This window comes from Onychomys torridus, chromosome 3 (genome assembly GCF_903995425.1).
Source record: "Onychomys torridus chromosome 3, mOncTor1.1, whole genome shotgun sequence".
Taxonomy (NCBI): Eukaryota; Metazoa; Chordata; class Mammalia; order Rodentia; family Cricetidae; genus Onychomys; species Onychomys torridus.
In genome coordinates this window covers 3,865,931-3,888,808 of record NC_050445.1, presented here as the reverse complement: position 1 = coordinate 3,888,808, position 22,878 = coordinate 3,865,931, and the positions used below count along the sequence as shown (strand labels likewise).

Sequence of the window (22,878 nt, the reverse complement as noted above, 5' to 3'; positions counted from 1 at the left end):
GGTTTAAGGTAGTAGCTCTGCTTCTGAAGAAGTCAGTGCCCATTGAAGCCTGGAGCATCCTCTGGTCCCTGCCTGGTTCACTGTGGCCCATTTATTTTTAATTTCATTACACAAACTTCTCTGTTTCTGACTCTGAACTGGTACTGACCTAGACTCCTAAATGCTTGCCTTGGTAACTGTCCTGCCAGACTGCTCACTAAACCATCACCCAGTATGTAACAGCCAGTCTCTTGGAGTGCATTGTTCTTGATGTGTGTTACATTAGTTTATAATTTTCCAATATGCTTTCTTGGTGACAGGCTCCAGAGAAAACATGGAGTACCACATTAAGATTTACTCTTTCCTGTGGGTTATGTGTCTTTAAAATTGGAGCATAATGGAGCAAGGCCTGAAAAGTGTCCTTTACAAGTAAACACACGGTTGTGTTTGTGTTGGCTGGTGGCCTTAACACACACATGAATAATAACTGTGCATTGTCATCTTTAAGGAAAATGGGCATTTAGTGCAAGGGTTCCATAAATGAGCAAGTTACACTAGACATTTCTTCTAGTGTTAATGAGGAGAAGTCAAAAGAGAGACATAAGGATGCTTCCAAGTACCCACTGCTCAGTGGAGTCTGCAGCTCACTTTAAGGTTAGTGGCTGCATAAACCAATCCTTCTGACAGAACTCCTTCAGGTCTGCTTTAATTGCAAGAGTCACTGTTCAGGTTCAAGGTTTGCAGACCACAGAATCTAGGGGTCTCCCTTGTGTGGTGGACATGCAGGGCTGCCTCCCTGGAAGTCACTGCCTCTCCTCTGCTCACTCCAAGACCCACATTGCCAGAAGCCATCACAGCCATAATTTCTGGGAGACACAGGTTCATCAAAGGATTTACCTCCAGGCTAGTCCCAGAGACATAGCTTCTTTAGTGATGGAGAAAGTGAGTGTTCCTCCTCAGTTCCCTGTGTGGGTCACAGAACACACGAGGCTGCTCTAGCCCCTCAGCCAATGAGCTGAGGATGATGGAAGAGATGGTGGAGGCAAGCTGGCTGGGGCTGACCTGAACCACCAAATTAGACAAGGACTTGCTCTGTGGAGCAATATAGACACCTTCAAACTCCACAAAGTTGGTGCCCATTCTGCTGCTCCATACACATATTCTTGTTAATGGATATCCACTATGGCAGACTGTTGAGGGCTGGGCTGATCCAAGGCTTTCCCTGAGGCCTCAAATGTATGGAGAAGGAAGACAGATTCTTCTGCAAAACCAGGAATATGTTTGGCAGGTCAAGTAATGGCCTGGTTAGGGCCTTTGGGAGAGGTGCAGCATTGGCTCCTGAGAAACCAATTCTTCCCCCTTAAAAAGCTGTGGTTATCAGTCCCAAGGCCTCTGCGTGTTCTGTCTGCAGTGCTCTTGAGAGACACTGTGTTCTCTTTGTGCAACATTGCTTGATTAGCCTCCTGCTGACTTTGTCCCACAGTATGATACTTTTCCACTGACTATCCCATTTTTCCCTCTGAAAACTGTATATAAGATGCTATACTTCTTATTAAACTTGCTTAGTATAAGGCATACCATGTATAATATCTCCTAACCCTAATATTTACTATCTCTTTGTTTTTTGAGCCTCTGGTTCTCCCCTTCATTGACCTGTTACTGAAGAATAACCTGCTAGTCCAGGTTAGCAGGTGGTGTACAGACCTTCAGAAACATCCAGGATGTGTTCATGTCCAACCTTCTCTTTCCTCCCGAGGGATAGGATGATATAAAGAACTTATCAGAATTTAGAAAGTTGTGATGAAGACCTCTGTATAGACAGTGGGAGGAAACCAAGACCAATCTCAGAGCTCAAGCCTGGTGTCCACGTCTCTCCCCCTCTGTTGCCACAACCTCCCTTCATCAGTCTTTCCATCTGACTGAGCACTCACTGTGGTCCTCCTTGTCTCCCACACAAGGCTATCTCTGAACAACATGCATGCTAGTGATGGTTCAGGATGATTTCCTGGACTTCTCTCATCTCCAATGGGTACAATTTTTTCTCAAGGGCAAAGATGAACGAGTATGTAATTTCTCACCTAAGACAGTTGGTCACAGGCATTGTATTTCAATAGGACAGTGGTGACATTCCGGCACAAGTAATCTGTACTTTATGTTTCTACTACCAAACACCAGTTGATCTTTACTTCCGGAAATTTCAGTGTGGCCTAGTCTTGAAGCCAGTCTTCACTGTGATCCTCAAAGTCAGTGGCTTTTTCATTGTATTTCTCTGGAGTGTGTTTAGTGTGAACAGACTCTGTTCAGAAGCCCATTCAAGGCAAAGTCTGAAACATTCTAATGCAACTCAAACTCTATCATGTCTTCAGACCCTTTATAGTGCAGATCATGGTAGTCAGTCTCATCAGAACATAGGAATTGCAGCTGCCCTGATTGGTACACACCAGGTAATAGTGCGACCTATTATAGACAGACAGTTACTGTAGTTAACAGCTGAAAATTAAAAGGGTAACTTTAAATCTATTATTCAGAAGAGGAATTTGGAAAAGAATATGGCCCAACAAGGGAGAAATGTATGACAACCACAAAGGTCATGTTCCCTTCAAGAACCTTCAGAGAGACATGGATGTGAGTAATTGGTGACTATTAACCTAAACCACAGAGCAAGGTACTTTGCCTGTCAGAATTGCTAAGAGAATCTCCCAGAACCCCACTGCCCCACAGCACCCCCTCTCTCCAGATCCTGCTTGCCAAGTTGGAGTTAGGTTGTGAGCACTGGGAAATGGTCACAGACAGACCAAAGCAAATGAATCCAGAACTAAGTGTGCAGTGAGCATGTTCTAGACTCTGAGTTTCCAGGACACAAGACCAGAATCCACGAGTGCTTGGAGAATACTCACTTTGGAAGTTTTCTTAAGTCTATCAAAGTGGAAACAATGCTTTCATATTATTCCCAAGTATGGCCGCCCTTATGAGGACTCTGAACTGCAGCCCTCTTCCCTCCTGTGGTACCCTGAGCTCAGCCCCACCCTGCTCTCCAGTTTTATTTTTCTTACTTATAGCAACATTTGGGACATCTTGCCTCCTTGCTTTTAGCTCAAAGGAGAACACAGGTATTTACACTTTCTATATTTGCTCAGTGCTTAACACAGCAGTTGCAGCTCCTAATGGGATTATTAATGTTGGAAGGAGGACAAGCTTAGCTCTATGGGCTCTTCTGAGGATATTCCACATCCAAGGGGACCTGGGGACACTTCAGAGCAGTACAGGTAGAACACCTGGCACCATTTTCAGTGTCAAGACAAAAGCTTCTACTTTGCTCCAGGAGAGGGAACACAGGAAGGGCATGCCAGGAGAGCCCTACAGCATGGCTTCTGTGTTGAGCATTCAGCTTGCCTGGTCCTCTCAAGCCCAGGACACATAGTTCCCCAACATCATAACCTACAGAAACAGACACTATCCGTGGATGTCTCCAGAACCAAAGGGCTAGATAAGGCTCAACCATATGTTTATTTTAAGAGAAGAGTAAAGGAAACAGCCCCTTTCAAAGCCTTCTTGGAATACAGAGCCTCACTCAAGGCCCCAGCTGCCTTCTACAGTATCTTTCTCTGACAGCTGATGTCACCATCTGACAACACCTTTGCAATGACTATATTCTCTACTGGGGCTAGAGGGGGCTGCTCTATGGCTGCTCCTATGGCATGGAAGTGATGTAAAGTTCCATCAGAGTTAGCCGTTAGAAAGGTTCCAGGAGCCATTTTTCAGGTCTGGGGATATTCATTGCCCCATGTACCATGACCATGTTGCCACCAGCTGACTCTACCCACCACATTCCACTCTTGAGTAATGCTCACGAGAGCCCTTGATTCTGGGGGAGGTGGACCTGGCAAAACTTCACATCAGGAGGGAGAATCTCTGAAAACCACTACCCCATTCTAAGTCCCAAGGAAGTGTGACATGACCATGGGACCAAAGCTGTGAAAGTCACTTCTTACCAAAGCACAGCTCTGCTCAAAGGAAAGCAAAGACAGAGAGAGCCCTGGCTCATTTGTATAAATTAAATACAGCTCTGGTCCCTCCTGTATCCGCTCAGCAGCAGCACTCATAAAACAAGTGTTTGTCTTCCCTAATCTGCCCACAGTCCCTTCCATACCACTCATCCAGATTCCAGCCTCTCAATCAATGTTTTTGTCCTGTAAAAGTGGGTAAGTTCCAGGTCGCTCATGGCAAGATGAGGACCTCTCCTACAGAAGTGCTGTGGAAGCCTCTTCAGCACTGGGGGAAATGTATGGTATTCCATACAGAAAGGCTCATATCTTGTGTTCTTTATATATATATAAAACTATCCATCATTTCTCATCGAGAGTTCCTGACTCAGGGGGAAGAGACTTGACAAAACTTTAGGGGACAAGGGAAGAAAGACTCTCTTGCTCCCAGAATCTGCTTTCAGCAAGCATCCACAGCACACAATAACTTACTGTGGTAGTTTGAATGAGAATGTCCCCATAGGCTCATATGTTTGAACACATGGTCCCCAGTTAGTGGCTCTGTTTGGGAAGGCTTAGGAGGTGTGGCCTTGTTGGAAGAAGTCTGTCACTAAGGGTAGGCTTTGAGATCTTAAAGACTCTTGTCATTTCTACTTCACTCTCTCTACTTTGTGCTTCTCAGCATCCTTCTCTAGCCACCACACCTATTGTCTCTGCCCTGACATTATTGGGAACTAACCCTCAGGAACCATAAGCCAAAATAAGCTCTTTCTTCTATAATTTACCTTGGCCATGGTATTTTATCACAGCAACAGAGAAGTAACTAAAATTACCAGTATAATATCTGTTCAGAATTCAATTAGTGATGTGAGGAAGTCAAAGCAATATTAAGAATAAGCATTTAGCAGACAGATTTCATAATTTTAAAACAGCATAAAGCTTTAGTTGTTAATGTGCTGCGATATGGGCATATCTGCAGACATGTACATTAGTGGATTTGAATGGAGAGTTCTGTACTAACTCTGCACAGCCATAAAGTGGCTGTCACTATACAAGGGGATAGAAGAGTCAACAAACAATGTGGGTGCAATTGTGTGTTCACACACAGAGAATGAGGTCTGAGACTTCCCTTACACCACTACACAAAACTTACTCACTGCGGATCAAGGATGTAAATACAAAAACTAAAACTACTAAAATTCTTAGAAGGATACCAGGAATAAATAAATCTCTGTGACCTTAGACTAAAAATACATCCTTTTCTATGACCCATGACATATAAATAACCGAAGAGGAAACAGATTGTTGTCAAACTTAAAGACTTTGTGTATCAAAGGGGATGGGACATTGCATCAGTGGTTAAGAGTCTGTACTGCTCTCCCAGAGGCCTGGACTTTGGTTCCCAGCAACTCTTCTGGCCTTTGAAGGCACTTATACATACAAGCCCAAACCTATACACAGACATACAGACACACCACAATTTAAAATAAAATATAGAAAAAGGTATTATTAAGATAGTGAGGGCCTGTGAGATAGCTTGGCAGGAAAAGGCACCTATCCCCTAGCCTGGTGACTGAATTCAATTACTGGGACACAGAAGGATAGAACAGATCTCCCACACACTGGCCTCTGACTCCATTCACACTCAGCCTTACTGATGCACTTTGACTGTCTATAAGATCTGTGGGTTTGTGTGTTGTTCTGTTAATACATGTGTATTTCATTGACTTTTGTATGCTGACTTATTACTTTTGAATTAGGATAACCCCCACTTGGCCATGACATGTAATATATATTTTAAGATTTTATTATTTATGCATGTGTGTCTGTGTGCATGGGCACATGAGTACACATGCTTTATGGAGGTCAGGAGAGGGCATCATAGTCTCTGGATCTGGAATTTCAAGTGGTTGTGTGCCACTTGATATGGTACTGAGAGCTGAACTTGGATCCTCTCTGAACTTAGCAGCAGAACCATCTGTCCAACCCCCTATAATGTCTTTATATGCCATTGTGTTAGTTAGCTAATAGCTTTCTGTGCATCTCTCTTCACAAGGAACACTGGTCTGCAATTCTTATTTTTCCCTGATAGTGTCTGACACCTTTTAATAAAGATACCAGTTTTATTTCACATCTTGGTCTAATGGGTCAGCCACTTGTCTGCATTTTGCACCTACCTTCTGTTCTCCCACACTGCAGTATCTACTCACTTTGCCACCCTGAAGTCTAATGCATGTGCAGTCAGTTCACTGAGGACTGGAATGATGCTGTTTTTGCACCTGCACATGAGCATCTAAAGTGATGCTGATGATGGAGTAAGCAGCAGATACTGCTATCTATGGCCCCTGTGTTGACAGATTCCACATGGTGACACTTCCACATAGCCATCTTACAAGCAAAGGCTTCCTTTCCCACCACTTTGGGAAGCCCACCCCACACCCCACTTTATCCACAAATGTGGAGATAAAATTAAAAAACTAAGCTAAACTAAAAGACCTTTCCATCCCTGAGGCTCCCAAGCAATTCTGTCTCAGCCACTCCACAGGCCATGCAGGTGAACTCAATGCTTTCTGGGAACTGCTGTGGGTCCTAGTAAGGTTTTTCTTGTCTGAGAGAATTTTGTTTCTGGATCCATCAGTATTTAACTCCATCAATGTTACCTAATAAGTAATTTGCCCTTGGTTCACAGTCATTATGTGTTGCTCGAACATTTTCTTAATTTATCCTTTCTCTAACACCCAGGAATACCATGGGATATATTAAATTATTTCTAATGCCACTATCTTGAATTTCAACATGAATAAGCAACAGTAACTTTTTAATCTATGCCATTTTTATCTAGTCAACAACTATATAAAAATTTAAAACACATAAAATGGATTTATTTTCATTTAAAACAAACTACATTCTTCTACAATGGTATAATGAAAACTAGAACCTAATAAGAATAGACCAAAACTGTATAATGGAAAAAATAAAGCATCTTCAACAAATGGTGCTGCCATAATTGGATGTCAAGATGTAGAAGATTGCAAAGAGATCCATATCTATCACCATGCACAAAATTCAAATCCAAGTGGATCAAAGACTTCAACATAAATCCAGCTACACTGAACCTGACAGAAGAGAAGGTAGGAAGTAGCCTAGAACACATTGGCACAGGAGACCACTTCCTAAATATAATACCAATAGCACAGACACCGAGAGCAACAATTAATAAATGGGACCTCCTGAAACTGAGAAGCTTCTTTAAAGCAACGGACACAGTAAATAAGACAAAACAACAGTCTATAGAATGGGAAAAGGTCTTCACCAACCCACATCTGACAGAGGGCTGATCTCCAAAATATATAAGAAACTCAAGAAACTAGACAGCAAAATGCCAAACAATCAAATTATAAAGTGGGCTACAGATCTAAACAGAGAATTCTCAACAGAATTATCTCAAATGGCTGAGAGACATTTAAGGAATTGCTCAACATCCTTAGTCATCAGGGGAATGCAAATCAAAATGATTCTGAGATATCATCATACACCTGTCAGAATGGCTAAGATAAAAAACACTGATGACAGCTTATGTTGGAGAGGATGCAAAGCAAGGGGTACATGCCTCCACTGTTGGTGGGAGTGCAAACTTTTACAGCCACTTTGGAAATCAGTATGGTGACTTCTCAGAAAATTGGGAATCAATCTATCTCAAGACCCAAGGATACCACTCTTGGGCATATATCCAAGGGATGCTCATTCATACCAAAAGGACACTTGCTCAATTATGTTCATAGCAGCATTATTCATAATGGTCATAACCTGGGAGCAACCTAGATGTCCCTCAACCAAAGAGTGGATTAAGAAAATGTGGTACATACACACAATGGAGTATTACTCAGTGTAAAAACAATGATATCATGAAATTTGCAGGCAAATGGATGGAACTAGAAAATATCATCCTGAGTGAGGTAACCCAGACTCAGAAAGACAAACATGGTATGTACTCACTCATAAGTGGATACTAGATGTAAAGCAAAGGACAATCAGACTACAACCCACAGCTCCAGAGAAGCTCAGAAACAAGAAGGACCCTAAGAGGGATGTACGGATCACCTTGGGAAGGGGAAACAAAGATCTCCATGAACAAACTAGGGGTGAGGGGCAATAGAAGGGAAGGGATGGAGGATAAGAACATAAGGGAACAGGATGGTGGATCTGGAACAAGGATTGAGTGGGAAAACATGTCTCCATGATAGAGGGAGACATCATGGGGATAAGGAGAAACCTGGTGCTAGGGAAGTTGCCAGGAATCCACAAGGATGACCCCAGCTTAGACTACTAGCAATAGTGGACAGTGCTCCTGAACTGGCTTACCTGAGTAATCAGATCAGAACACCCTAACTGTCATCATAGAACCTTCATCCAGTAACTGATAGAAGCAGATGCAGAGATCCACAGCCAATAATCAGGCTGAGTAACAGGAGTCCAATCGAAGAGAGGGAAGAAAGATTATATGAGCGAAGGATGGGGCTTAAGATCATGATGGGGAAACCTACAGAGACAACTGAACCAAGCTCACAGGAACTCATGAACTTTAGACAAACAGCTGTGGAACATACATGGGACTGGATTAGACCCTCTGCATACAGGAGACAGTTGTATAGCTGGGTCTGTTTGAGGGGCCCCTGGCAGTGTAATTAGGATCTATCCCTGATGCATGAGCTGGCTTTCTGGATCCCACTACCTAGGGTCAGACATACCTGATAAAGTGGGGAGGGCCTTGGTCCTGCCTTAACTGAATGTACCAGTCTTTGCTCTACCCCACCATGGAAGAACTTATCCTTTTGGAGGAGGGGACGAGGGGTGGTTGGGGGGATTAGGTGGGGTGGGGGGAGCAGGAGAAGGGATGAGAGAGGGATCTATGGTTGGTATGTAAAATGAATAAAAAAATAAAAAAGAATAAACTACAGTTAACAGCTACTTAGACAATATCCCATAGCAAAACTGCCCATTTTAGTATGTTTGTGACTGCATTTCTGAAAGCATCCATACCTGGTGTCAACAGTATGACTGAGGTGACGATCAAGGAGCAGATGACCAGGATGACGAGCAGCGCGATTGCAATTCCTTTCCAGTTTCTCTGTGGAGGGTTACTCCCCACCAGCTCCTAAAACAACCACAGGGAGAGAGACGCCGGTGAGCATGACAGGGGAGACAGGCCAACCAACAGCTGCCATTTCATTCATGACACAGGGCAGTGTCAAAAGCCTCAGACTGCCACTAGCTGCTCTCCAGCCCTTCTTCCTGCAGCACCCTGAGGACATTGCTCTGTCCCTCCTCATACCAGGGAGAGGCTGTCTCCACAGTGAATCCAGCATGAAGCCCTGTTTAGGAGAATAGCCCCCTCACAAAATACCCTCATGAACTAGACTACTGCACAGGCTGGCCTGGAGACTTTCTTTGTCAAAGCCCCATGGAATCTCCATGAAATCCCACTCAAGTGTGATGAACATTGCCAGCCACATATCTTCTCTTCCCCCTTTCTTTCATTGTGTCCACACTACTAACTTTGACCAGTAACTACCATGCTTGAATATTAAGTTAGCACATACTGTGTGTCAGCATCTATATGTGCCACTTACCATGAGCCTGGTATTCTTTCTACAGCTCTGTGAGCAAGCTGCAGCATTCCTCAGGTCTCACTTCCCTGGGCCTCTCACCTATCCTAGTCTCTCAGCACCCTCATGGAATAACATGTGTGGTTTTGGATGGGTGCAGGGTGGGAGGGATATCTGGAGATATCACTAAAGGATGTCAACAGATGAACAAATCTAGGAACTCAACAGGCTTATAGCATAATGAGACTAAACTTTAGTTCCTTTCAGATTAGGGTTGTTATATAATTTATGATCCTCACTGGGATTCCTTGAAAAAACAAATGAGGCATTATTAATATCTAATAATAAGTATTGTATAGAACAGTTAAATTGTAATAATTATCATTAATTCTACAGAAAAATCTATACAGAAACAAAGGACACATGACCTCATACATACCATTGATCTGAGAATATTGCCTTTTATAATGTCCATCACTTCAACTCATGTTAACTAAGCCAAGATGAAGTAGGATAGAGATAGTCTCTAAGTAGATACAGTGTATAAACACATCCTCATCCACAACTGGATGTTCATTCGAAGGTATAAATTGACTACAAACCAACAGAACAGACACTACTTGATTAGCCATGTGCCTTTTCTGGCTCAAACATACCCAAATAAAGTGTCTGGTCATGGCTGTAACTTAAGAGAACATCAAGAGATCAGCTATTGCTTTGCTATTTATCACCATCACTGCTAAATAACGCAGTGACATCTCACGTACAACAGTAAGTGAACTCAGAAGTGCCTGAAAAAAGGGAAGAGTTTTCTATTGCACTCTAAGTTCCAACATGGGAAGTTGGGGGTTTTAGCTCTTGCAGGAAGGACTAGAGCAGCTTATAGCATTTGGAGACCAGCATTCATCAAGCTGCAGACAGCTATAAATGTTTCGGACATATACATTTAACATGCTTGCCTCATGTGATGAACACATGGCCTCACACAGCTAAAGGGACAGCAGATGCAGCACCCAGCAGACATGAGAGGAGATGAACTCCCAGCCAACAAAGGCATCTCTGCAACAGAATACTGCGTTATTGGGGGCTGTGATACAGGAGGTGGCAGTGATGGCATGGGTACAACTTGCTGGTCACGATGGGACAGTGGGTGGTTCCATGTTTTATTTTTTGTTGCTGAAAGCAGAGGGGTCAACCAGATGGCCTTCTCACCAGGGAGTAGGGAGTATATTCAATTCTCTCCCTTACAATAATCCATCTTTCAACTCCCTCTATCAAGCACTTTTTAGAAGCATTGCAGAGACTACAGGACTCTGGCTCCCTTCCCACACACACACACACACACACAAAACCCCAAACCAAAAACCAAACCAAAAAAACAATTAAAAACTGAATCAAGATTAGGCAACTAATAATTTTAAAGGTTTGCAGAGGGTATGCATAAGCCAGCAGCTCTCTGGGCTGCCAGTAAGTAGCCTATCTTGCTGCAGGGCCAATTCTGACACTATCCAGCTGGCAACCCCTCCCACCCAGGTTCTCCTCTCCTCAGCCCTGTGTGTCTCACAGGTTCTTCTGAGTGGTTTTGCTAGTTGTGAGTGTGAGGGGTATTAGCCATGAAGTGCCAGTGAAGGCTAGATTCAGGGGAACAACTCTAAGACACTTCACGTGAACAACCAATTCAAGGAGACTGTAGTGTTTGTGTGTGTGTGTGTGTGTGTGTGTGTGTGTGTATGTGTGTGTATGTGTGTGTGTGTAAGGACAGTCCTGCCCTCTCTAAAACCTCTGTTGATCAGTCAGACTTTCTTTAGGTTAACTAGCCTAACTTTGGAAGACTGGCAATTCATCTTAAAGAAAGGGGCAGATATTTCCAAGGATCATCTGGCAGTGTTCTCAAGTGCCCCCCTCCTCTGACCTCTATCCACTACCATGTGTGCTCTAGGTTTCTTTCTGTTTCTGTGATAAAACACTCTGCCTAAATGCAGCTTAAGGGAAGAAAGATTTTATTTACTTGGCTTACACTTCCAGGTCATAGTCTACCACTGAGAAAAGTTAGGACAGGAGCTCAAGCAAGAACTTGAGTCAGAAACCATGGAGGGACACTGTTTGGGGCCTGCTCACGTTCATGTTCACTTAACTTTATTATACAGATCAGAACCACCTGCTAGGGAATAGAGTTGCCCACAGTGGACCGAGTCCTCTTGTATCAGGTAACAGCGGAGCTACTTTCTCATAGATGTGCCCATGGGCCAATCTGATCTTGTCAATCTCTCTTTTGAGACTTCCTTCTCAGGTGACTAAGCTGTATTAAGTGGACAGTTACTGCTGCTTTTCCTACCAGCTCCTGTAGGGAGTTGTCTGGGCTCTACTCACCCTTTCTCACATATATTTACAAACTTCTTAACTTGACTGCTTCATATAATGTGATTTCATATTATTGACTGAGAGCATAGAGTTGGGCATCTTATTTACCCTCAAACAGTCAAGTACCACCCCCCACCACGCAAGCTTGAGCTGTGACTCTAGCAACCTCTCTAGACAAAAAGAAAAGGAGGGAAATTATTATGGATTCCTAAAGTTCAACATTTCCTTTTGATTTTTTTTCCCTACACATCAGCTCAAATTAGTTCAGGCTGCAGAGCTGCACTGTTCTCTTAAGAATCAACCCTAGATTCCATCAAGAGAAGCACTTTAGTACCTTGTTCAGCCTGGTTATCCTTTCCTTTACATCTAGTATCCACTTATGATTGAGCAATCCTTGGGCATATGTTCAAGAGTGGTATAGTTGGATCTTGAGGAAGATTGTTCACCAGGTTAGCCTTGGACTCACAGAGATCTGCCTGCCTCTGACTCCCAAGAGCTAGGATTAAAGGTGTACATGCCTGGCTATTAGCTTAGAATTAACTAATTTGCCAACTTTTAAAAATAATATTCTTTAGAAAGACCAGCAATCCAGCTGTGGTGATTTGAAACAAAATGGCCCCCAAAGGGAGTGGCACTATTAGGAGGTGTGGCCTTGTGGAGTAGGTGTGGTCTTGTTGGAGGAAGTGTGTCACTGTGGAGGTGGGCATTGAGATCTCATATATGCTCAAGATACCACCCAGTGTCTCAGACAACTTTGTGCTGCCTGTATATCAAGATATAGCCACCACCATATCTGCCTACATGTTCCCTGTCATGATGATAATGGGCTAAATCTCTTAAACTGTAAGCCACTATGTCAAATAAATGTTTTCCTTCATAGGAGTTGCCATGGTCCTGGTATTTCTTCACAGCAATAGAAACCCTAACTAAGACACCAGCCTTAGGCAGTTATTCTTTCCAGGAAAAATTTAGGTGTTAAGCAAACTCAGACCCTCTAGAGTTCTGCTGTCTTTTCTGTTCCATGTATTACTATCATGGGCACTTCCCTGAGCAAGCAAAGCCCAGCTCCAGGGCTGGTAAAGCATGGCACATAGGAGATTCAGCTGCTTCCAGGACCTTTCTGACTTTGAGTATCAATTTACCAAGGAGGAAGTACAGTGATTCGCCTACGGCTGGTGGGGAAGGGAGCTAAGCAGATCCCCAGCAATGATGTTGGTCTAACATCATCCAAGCAGTAGAAAGACATTCCACAGGTGTGGCATGAAATGGAAAGGGAAACACTGTGGGCAGAAGGGCACAAGTAGGAGGCAGGGGAAGGAGCAGGGAGAGGAGTGCATGGAAGGGACCTGTCAAAACTAAGTATTATGAAAATTTCCAGAGGAAACCTGTTATTTTGTAAATTAATTTAAAAATAAGAAAAGCATTTAACAGTAGAAGAATTATTAGACACAGATATATAATGTGATACTCTTATTTTTCCATTTTCAATTATGTGTGCATTTAAGTGTGTGTGATGCATATGTGTGCATGCAGGGGTGGGAGTGCATGTATGTGCCCATGTATGTGGAAGCCAGAGACTGATGTCAGGAATCATCCTCCATTGCTTTTCCACTCTCTTCACTGAGGCAGAGTTGCTAGGTCAAACCCAGAGCTCATCAATATGGCTAGTCTTCTAGCTAGCTTGCTCTAGAGCTCCTGTTTCTACCTTCTGAGGCTGGGATTGCAAGAGGCCTGACATGCCCACCCAACATGCACATGAGAGTTGGGGAATCTAGACTCCAGCCTCAGGCTTGCATGGCAAATGTTTTGACCACTGAACCATTCCCCAGCTCTTGATTAATGCTTATAGTATTGTAATTATAGTTGTAGCCTTAATCCTCCTATACCATGCAACCTATAGTCTTCAGAATCACTCGTTCTGGGATTTGAATGCTGACATCTTGGTGGAGCCAGGGGAGAGTGCTATTGGTTTGTCTACCACAGTGGTTTATTCCATGGCATTCAGTATAATCCAGCAATCAAAGAACAGCCCACTGTTGCATGCACAGCATGGGTAAGCCTAGCAAACAGAACTTCAAATGAAATAGAGTCGAAGGAACATGTCATAAACAACTGATTCCATCAATATGAAAGCTCAAAATGGGCCAACCTATAAGCCAACGAAATCAACAAAGATAAGGAAAGGGAGGCATTTTCTAAAGCAGGGCCCACATGGTGCAGTGGGCATGTACTTGGTACTGGGTGTGGCTGGACACAGTCACAGATGATGAAGCCCTAGGAGTAGCCTCAGACAATGACAGCCTTATAGATACTCTCTTGCTTTCTTTCTTTTTTACATAAATCTCAATGGGAAGCTGGTGGAGGATTTCTTAAGCCATCCTCAGGAACTTCTAGAAGTTGGATATCAGTTAATGATTCACTTTGTTTGTTGGCATCAAAAAGAGAGATGTGCTAAACAGGTTGGAGTTTTTCCCCATGCTGTAGTGTCAGAAACACTAGGCCAATGTGGAATCAGAGCCTTAATATCCAATGTGTTCACAGGGCAATGATAAATATCACTAGAAGAAAGTAAACAACACAAACCCTAATATAGGACCTTCCATTACATGGCTATGTTATATTGTCTGGATGCATTTTCTTCCTAATATTTATTCTCTGTGAAAACTTGGACATAAATTTCTTTTATGGATCACAGACCATTTACTATAAGTGGAAGGTTGCAATAAATTATAAAATCAATGGTGCATCCATTTTGAGCAGAAAAATGGCCTTCTGATCATTGCATTTCCATATTCAGAGAATAAATGACCACAAGATGGCAAAAACAAGTCTTAATGACACATAGCAACTGACATGTGTCCATCACTAATCACTTGGGAGCCTGTTGGATGCCTGGACCCATTTCTCTTTTACTGGCTCATTGACTTCATCTTCCTCATTGGTGGCTCCTATCCTGGTGCTAAAAAACACAACACAGACAATAATAACTGGATGTAGGACAGACCTAGGTGAGCAAGAGCATATCCAGGTGATGCTGGCCTCACACAGGTGATGAGGAGGCTGCACACAGATCCATTTCCCAAGAGGAACTTGGGGACAAGTCTGAGTTTTGATTTGCAGAAACACACCAGGAGTTGGTATCATTTGTATCAATCATTCCTCTTCTCCCTCTCTTTCCTCTATACTTCTTCTTCTCCAGGTCTCCCATGCTTACTCTGTATCAACACCAAGGATCCATGTTACACTCAACTTTTCTCAGCCTGTTGTAGCCATGGACACAAAAGTGACCTCAACAAAGCAGTTTCAGAGTATAGGCATGGGTCAGAGAAACCATGAAACTTAGGCATCCCAAGAACCACTCATCCTGCCATTATGGGATGGGCCCCTCTGCAGGGAAGAAGGCAGGAGCCTAGAAGTAGATGATGCAAATGACCTGTTGAGTGCCAGACTGAGGCACAGGCCAGTAGCTCAGGACAAAGGAGAAGAAAGGAGGAAATGGGAGAAAAATGAGAAACAAGAGAAATGGGAACATCCAACTGAGGAGGGACACCAAGGAGAGGAAGCATTTAAAAAGGAATGTGGGAAGAGGTGGAGGTCAGGAGAGGAGGGAGGGAAGGGGTAGACTTATGGTAGCCTTTTAATAGTAGCCATTTACACGGTGTATTTTCAAATAATTTCTACCTCAAACACAGAAAAATTTTACTTGTCAAGAAACCAAATGAGAAGTTGTATGTGTCAGAATTACTTCTCAAGCTACGTTCAGACTGCTTGTTTATTTCAGCTCTTTCAGCCCAGCTCAAAGTTTTGTTTTTGTTTTAATGACCCAATGTCTTTACTCAGCTTTAGCAAGTCTGAGGGCGTCTTTCTGTCTGCTGTGTGTAAAATGGCTTTTGTAAGAATCACATGCAGCCGAAGATATCCTAAGGAGATTGGAGGCCTGAGCATTAACACAGCACATACTACATGAAAGGGAAAGCTGGTATTTTGACTTGACCTTGGACAACAGATGACAGGAACTTGCCAGAGACGAAAGTGGGGCAAACAGTGATTATTTTGTTAGAGATTTGGACCCATAAGAAAGGTCGTGGTAATTAGTGTACTTATCTGGATCAGGGTGGAACATAATTAATGCTTTCATGTGTAGCATCTTTGGATAATCTGAAGGTTTTTGGACAAGAGAAATAATAATTACACATTCCCTAGGACAGAAAGGAACCAATGCATATGTCCAGATATGGGATTTGAAGTCTCACATATTTTTCAACATAATGCTATGGAAGTAATGTTAGAAGCTGTTGGACGTCCATGTGGGACACAGACTCATAGCCCCCCCCCTGCCCCCCCCCCAGGCTGGCTTAACTGGGATTCTTGGGCTGTGGCTGTTCACGTAGGATGTAGGCTGCTCAGTTGACACTTACAATGTGGTATATGGAGCCAATGTCTCCACTAGTGGCATGAACCTCCATTTCCCAGTACCTGACAAATGCAGGAAAGTCAGAATGTATGATGGTGATCTTCACAAGTAAAACAACTCCTACAACAGTTAACAGTTAAGAAACTTGCCTGTGAAGAAACAAGATTCTGGCTGGCAGCCTGAGGGCACCAGCGCCAAGCCAAACTCTTGCAAGGCTTCACAGGGCTACAGCCCCAGGGAGCCCTTCCCCAGAACACCCTTCCTGGAGATACTCTTCCCTAGGGCACCCTTCTACGGGACACCTTTCCACGGGACACCTTTCCTCTAGCATACTTTATCTTTACCAGATTGGAATGAATGACATGCATGTTTGTGAATTCACAACAGAAGAGGTCCACTCTGCAATTCCATGTATTTCAGCAAAATATAAACTTTATAAACATGTTTCTCATGCAGAAGGCTGTGTGGCTAGTCTGGTGCCTCTCATAAAACAAAAAGGCACTAGCAGCAACAACAACAGCACCAAAACTAGTGTGTTCTCTGGCTGCTGTGAGGCCATTCATCTCACTGTGATGGAACAGGCCCTGAGACACGTTCTTCCTGCCTGAAAGAGGACATGGGCATGTGTGATTCCATCCCAGTCCACAGGTAGGGTGAAGGAAGGAGAACACCACTGCTAAAAAGCACTCTCAGTGTCTCACACTGACCCGTCTTCCAGGAGGTTGGGGCATGCAGCAAGCAACAGGTTAAATTACTGAGGGCTAGAGCTGCTAGAAGTGAGCAACTATGACAGATTACCAGGTAAGAGAAAAGGATCCCCATAGTCACTGCCAGTGGAAGAACACTGTGTTCTAGAATGAAATGACATATGTGAAACTAGAGATCATTATGCTCAGTAAAGGTTCAGGAAGATGATGTCACATGCTTTCTATTCTCTACATAATTGCTTGAATCATAGACCACAGAAAAATCAAGCTGGTGCTGACTTGGAAGTTTCATTCCTACTGTCTAGCTTTCAGGAGTGCTGGAAGGTACTATGCACACTTATAGGAAATAAAATTAATCACCAATATTACCCAGCTATGAATCCTGTGAGCTACAATAACAACCAGACTGGTAAGACGTGCCCACTGTTACAATAGCGGCATGAATGTCGTGGAGTTACCAATCACTTTCTGATTGGATTCAAAGCCTGTTACACAAGACAAAACCCACACCTCACACCATTATCAGGGCCAGAAACCTGTGCGTAGAAAATTAATAGGCCCTAGGGGAGAACCTAATACTATTATTTTGCTAAACAGACATATCATTAAACTGACTCCTAATAACCTATCATTATACATACAGAGTAATGCATCTCTCAACATTCATCACAAAAGCTTTCTTTTTTAGTAGATAGTGTTTGACACAGAGATCCATGACTGGTCAAAGTTCATAGCAGAAGAGACTGTGGGGTACTCATTCCTAAACGGGGCATTTATATTATACCCCTCCTCCCAGATCTCAGGGATCATCATGAAAGAAGGAACAAAAAGGCTGTAAGAATCAGAGGTGGTGAACGACTATAAGGAAACTATTTTGGATGCAGCATGGTAGCTACACATATGAATTTAGCAGCTGTGACAGCAACCATACTCCAGTGGAAACTCCCACATGACAAAGTACATGAACAGCACAAACTGTACTTGATATATATTTTTAAAGAGGATACATATGTGCTTGTGTAGGGAAGGGGTTATGGATCTAGGAAGAGTTGGGGAAGAGAATGATTATAACTAAAATACATTGTAAACATTCTCATAGAACTAATAAAAATTTCAACTAAAGAAAGAAAAAACATATGGAAGTATCTAGGGGGATAAGTTTGGGGAAGGAGGGGTCTGAGGTAAGGAATAAAGGGAGGCTAATAGAAAGGAAACTGAAATATTGCATGTTTTCTCTTATATATGAATCTACATTTAAGGATATGCATCACTTAGGGAGTGGTAGGGTACCAACAGAAGGGTAATAGGTAGAAATGAGCAAAAACAGTTATAAACATGAATAAAATGTCAGAAAGAAACATCATTTTGTATAGTAAAAAAATGAAATGGTGATATTATATAAGCAGTCTTCAAGGGAGTCATTAGTTAAAAATTGTTAAATACCAGCCAACTGAGTCCATGATCACTAAAAATTTTTAGTCCAAAAAAATGAAATAGCAATATTATATAAGCAATCTTGGAGGGAATCATTAGATAAAAATTGTTAAAATACCAGCCAACTGAGTCCATGAAATTCCTTAGAATTTAAGCACTGAAGCTAACCTGACTTAACATTGTCTCTCACTAACTCAGGAGAGACATCACACTGACTGTCAATGTGGGCTGTTCTTTGGAATGACACAGGTGACAGACTGATTTATTCAGGACACAGTCTTGCCATCTCCACATTTTTCTTCTAAGAGAAGAGGAGGGTTGAGAAGCCAAGGACCTGGTCCTGGCAGGACTGAGTTTCTAGCCTTGGCTTGGAATAGGTCCAGGGGCAGATGGGCCTGGCCTGGAACTGCAGACCCAGCCAGAGGCAGCTGGAGATGGTCCTGCATGGTTGGCAGATACCAGGAGAAGGAGGTCCTTAATACCGGTCCCAAAGAAGCCAGTGAAAAACTAAGACAAATCGAGCCTGGCCTTTGCTCTGATGAGGGAGGCTCTCTGACAAGGAGCTTGCCTGTCCAGCTTGGAGTGTTTCTCTGTGGTCTCTTCAGAGCTGGGCAGCTTCCACAGAGATCTACAGGGAAGGGAAAGAACAGCAGGGAAAGGCATGCTATATGGGCACAGGAGGGCTCCTGGGGTGTTATCAGCTGGCTCTGTTGAGCAATTAATCTTAGAGGAGGGCAAGGCATTCCCAGTTACCCAGTCATGGCTCTGAACAGGCCCCCCTTGGCAATTAACCTCAGGACCCCTTTCTCTCCTGGATGTATGTCCTGGCTTCTGTCCTCTTCCAAACATCTCACTGACACATGGCCAAACCCTACCTGCTCCTTATGACTCACGCCAAGTATCCCTGATCCCACAGATTCTGCCACCTGCATCTGTGGACTGAAGATGTCTGTCTTCCCTCCTCTCTCCCTGGGATCTGTGGTCTGTCCCTTCCCAAGTGTCTCCTTGTCTTTTCATTTAGAGCACAGCTGCTCTCCCCGCTGAATGTAAGTGTGTGCATATGGGACACACCACCCCCAGGCTCTCTCTCAGTACCCTTATCCTTTTAGTGTCCCCATCCTCTCAGTGACCCCAGTCCTCATCGTCTCAATACCCCCACCTCTCAGGGTCCCCATCTTCTCACTGTTCCTAGCCTCTCAGTGCTCTGAGCCATAGAATTCTTCACACATTTGATGCACGGCTCTAGCCTCCTGAATCAAATGCATTTAATTTAACTTTGAGAAAGGAAGGCTCCAATGACACTGGGCTGAGTGTCACACGTCCTTGGACTTAGCACATGGCTACTTTCGTGTATTTGACTGACTGATGTTCAGTTTCTGAACACTGAGTAGGTGGTGACACAGGCAGGTGAACAGAGGAGTAAACAGAATATAAAGAGTGTGTAGGACAATGCACAGTGTGGCACAGGTAGTCAATATGCTTCAGCACAGTTCATGTGACACTACGTGAAGTTATAGTGTTTCACAGCCCTGCTTTGCTCTGCTTAGGGCACCATGGTTTGAATGCATACATCTCCCTTTAGTTCATGTGTAGAGACCCTGACCAACAACGCAACCTGAGGGTGGTGCCTTTGCAAACGAGAATAGTCCCTTGTAAGGTTGAAAAGTAAGACTTTGCTGCCTGCTGTCTACCATATGAGGACAAAAGAGAAGACAGAGACCAACAGGTCAGGGAGAGACTCGGAAGAGCTGCCCAGAAGGCCTGCCCAGAAGCTGTCAGAAGGCCTGACCTCAAGCTTCCAGTCTCCAGGTCTATGGACAAAGTTGCCTAGCCTGCAGAATTCTGCTCTATCAGCTGGTTGCCTAGGAAGTTAAAGGAACTGTGCACACAAGCAGAGCCTCTGCTCTGAACCTCCACACTGTCCTGCATCATTAAGCTGACAGTGTCACCATGCTGCCTGTTTGCATATAATGTAGATGTGGCATCTTCATTAGAATCTACAGTTCCAAATGGCCTGAGGCTGGAGGTGACAGAAACTGTCACCCTGCAAGGATGGCAGCCAGTAGCCCAAGGCAAGAAGCTCAGACATTGAATTCTCGACCAGAAAAGTGTGGGGACAACCATTTGACTTGGTGACAGTGGCTGGTCATCATGGCTCTACCTCAGAATGTCAGGAAGGCTTCCAGCAGTCTAGCAAGCACACAACACCAGCCAGAGTGTACCCAAACAATTGTAAGCATCAGTCTGAGTTCATTCACTGAAACATGGTCCAGATGGTTCATAGCAGGCCTGACTCCACTGGCTATTGGGGTCACACCCACACCATCATCTAGTCATCTAGTTCAGGCCCATCCCCACACTTTGTCAAAATTCCTGTACCCAGTACTAACAGGGTGTCATCTCTGGGATGGCAGCACTATCCAACAGTGACAATTTCATATCTTTCCAGTTGCATTTGTGTGACCCCATATCTGACTGTGACAGTGTGGCATCTAGTTGCTTCTTGCTACCAAGTTCTTTGATGTGTTACAAGACGGGATTGTGCCATGTGACTGTTCCCTAAGAAGATGCTTTTTAGCATCAGATACCGATGCTGGAACACCCCAGAACATTGGAGAGAAATGCCAAAGACTTCTCTGGACATTCACTGTCTTGCTGTATGGCTAGATGGCTCCAGCAGAGGCTGTGACACCGAAGCTCTTAGTTGCTCACACTGGTTCCACAGAACAACCCCAAATGAACCCAGAATTCTTCTCACTTGCAGGAAACAAGACTCAGATGGATTCGATTAGACAGGGGAGAAACTGAAGCTCCCAGACTGAGGGATTTTCCCAAGGTCACATTGATATAAAGGAGCAGAAGGGACTTGAGTTCTGAGGCAGACAACCCTCAACAGCATCCCCCTGGGAAGCTGACATTTCTGAGAATGAATCTCTTCTCATTTTTAACACACCATTCACCCACTGTGCCGAAGAAAGGCCTCATTTGTTTTAGGTGTTCCATGCTAAATAGTAACACAGAATAAATATCAATTTAGACTGACTTTCCAACCCTTTATGCCAATGCTTCCAACTGATTTCTGACTTCCCTGGGTTTCTTTATAACAGCAGTGAAGCATTTCATGGAATTCTATGAGGAATTTTCATGTCAAGTTTCAACCAAAATCTCTCAACAGAAGTGATGCCAGACTTCACTTCTAACTTGTGTTTTCATATGGTAGGCCCACCTCATGTTTTTCAGAATTTGGGACATAGAGGTTTCCATTCATCTTGGTCTCTTTTAAATGACATCAGTAGGCCATGGTCTTAATATGACTCTCAAGACATGCTAACAACTTAATGAAAAGTCACTGCCACTGACTCTAAACTTACATGTCACTCCTGCCTAAGGCCTGCCTTATGTGACAATCTGTGGTTTTCTCTTGGGCAAGGCAATGCAATTCAGCCCCTTAGGAACCAGACATAAAGAGTTAGACATTTCTGGTTGGCCAGAAATTTGTAGGGTCTGAAGGCCACCAAAAAGCTATTGTAATATGACCCTGTCAAGGTTACAGAAATTTCTAGAAAGAGTCCCCTTCCCTGAACATAGGTGAGGACAGGGGGCATTCATGTACAAGTCACCTGAGAAGTGAATGGCACATAGCACAATAGAAATGTGAGCTAAGCAACCTTCCAGGGCCTGAGGGATGTTCAGTGGTTAGAGCACTTGTTTTTGAGCAAGAGGACCAGAGTTTAGATCTACAGAGCCCATATAAATGCCAGGTGAGCGTGGCAGTCTGCCTTCAATTCCAGCCTCACCTTGGAAGGTACCAATGGATCCATGGAGCAAGCTGGCTAGCTAGTCAGACTGGTCATATGGGTGGGTGAGCTCTGGGTTCCACTGAGAGACCCTTTTCCAAGGAATAAAGTGGAAGAATGAGAAAGGCTGCTGACATCAACCATGTCCCCACATGCACACAGGAGCCCCCAGACAAGAAGGGGCAGATCTGTGAGGAGTTGGGGGAGGACTTGGGGTGAATATGATCACAATGCATTATATTCATGTATGCAATTCTCAAATAATTAATAAAATATTAAAATAAAAAGAAGTAAAAATGTTTTGGGACCTTGCCCTCTTACTGGGCTGCCTCATCCAGCCTTAATAGGAAAGGAGGTTCCTAGTCTTACTGCAATTTGATATACTTTGGCTGATGATATATATAGGGTGGCCTGTCCTTTTCTAAAGAGAAAGGAAGAGGGGTAGATGATAGTGGTTGGGGGTAAAAGGGGAGGTTGGGGAGGGACTAAGAGTAGAGGAGAAAGGGAGGGTAAACTGATCAGGTTAGAAAAAAATTGATTGATTAAAAAACAAAAGGGATTTCCATTTTTTCCATTCAAGGTTATAATAAAACGATT

General features: G+C 43.6%; 1 protein-coding gene across 1 annotated transcript in view; it reads right to left on the bottom strand.

The window, feature by feature from the left end:
• Dpp6 (dipeptidyl peptidase like 6) overlaps positions 1-22,878 on the bottom strand; it is a 671,863-nt gene that overhangs the window by 340,802 nt on the left and 308,183 nt on the right. Inside the window, exon 2 of the mRNA XM_036181185.1 lies at positions 9,003-9,117. Within this exon, the coding sequence (XP_036037078.1) occupies positions 9,003-9,117 (115 nt within the window). The remainder of the gene's footprint in view (positions 1-9,002; positions 9,118-22,878) is intronic.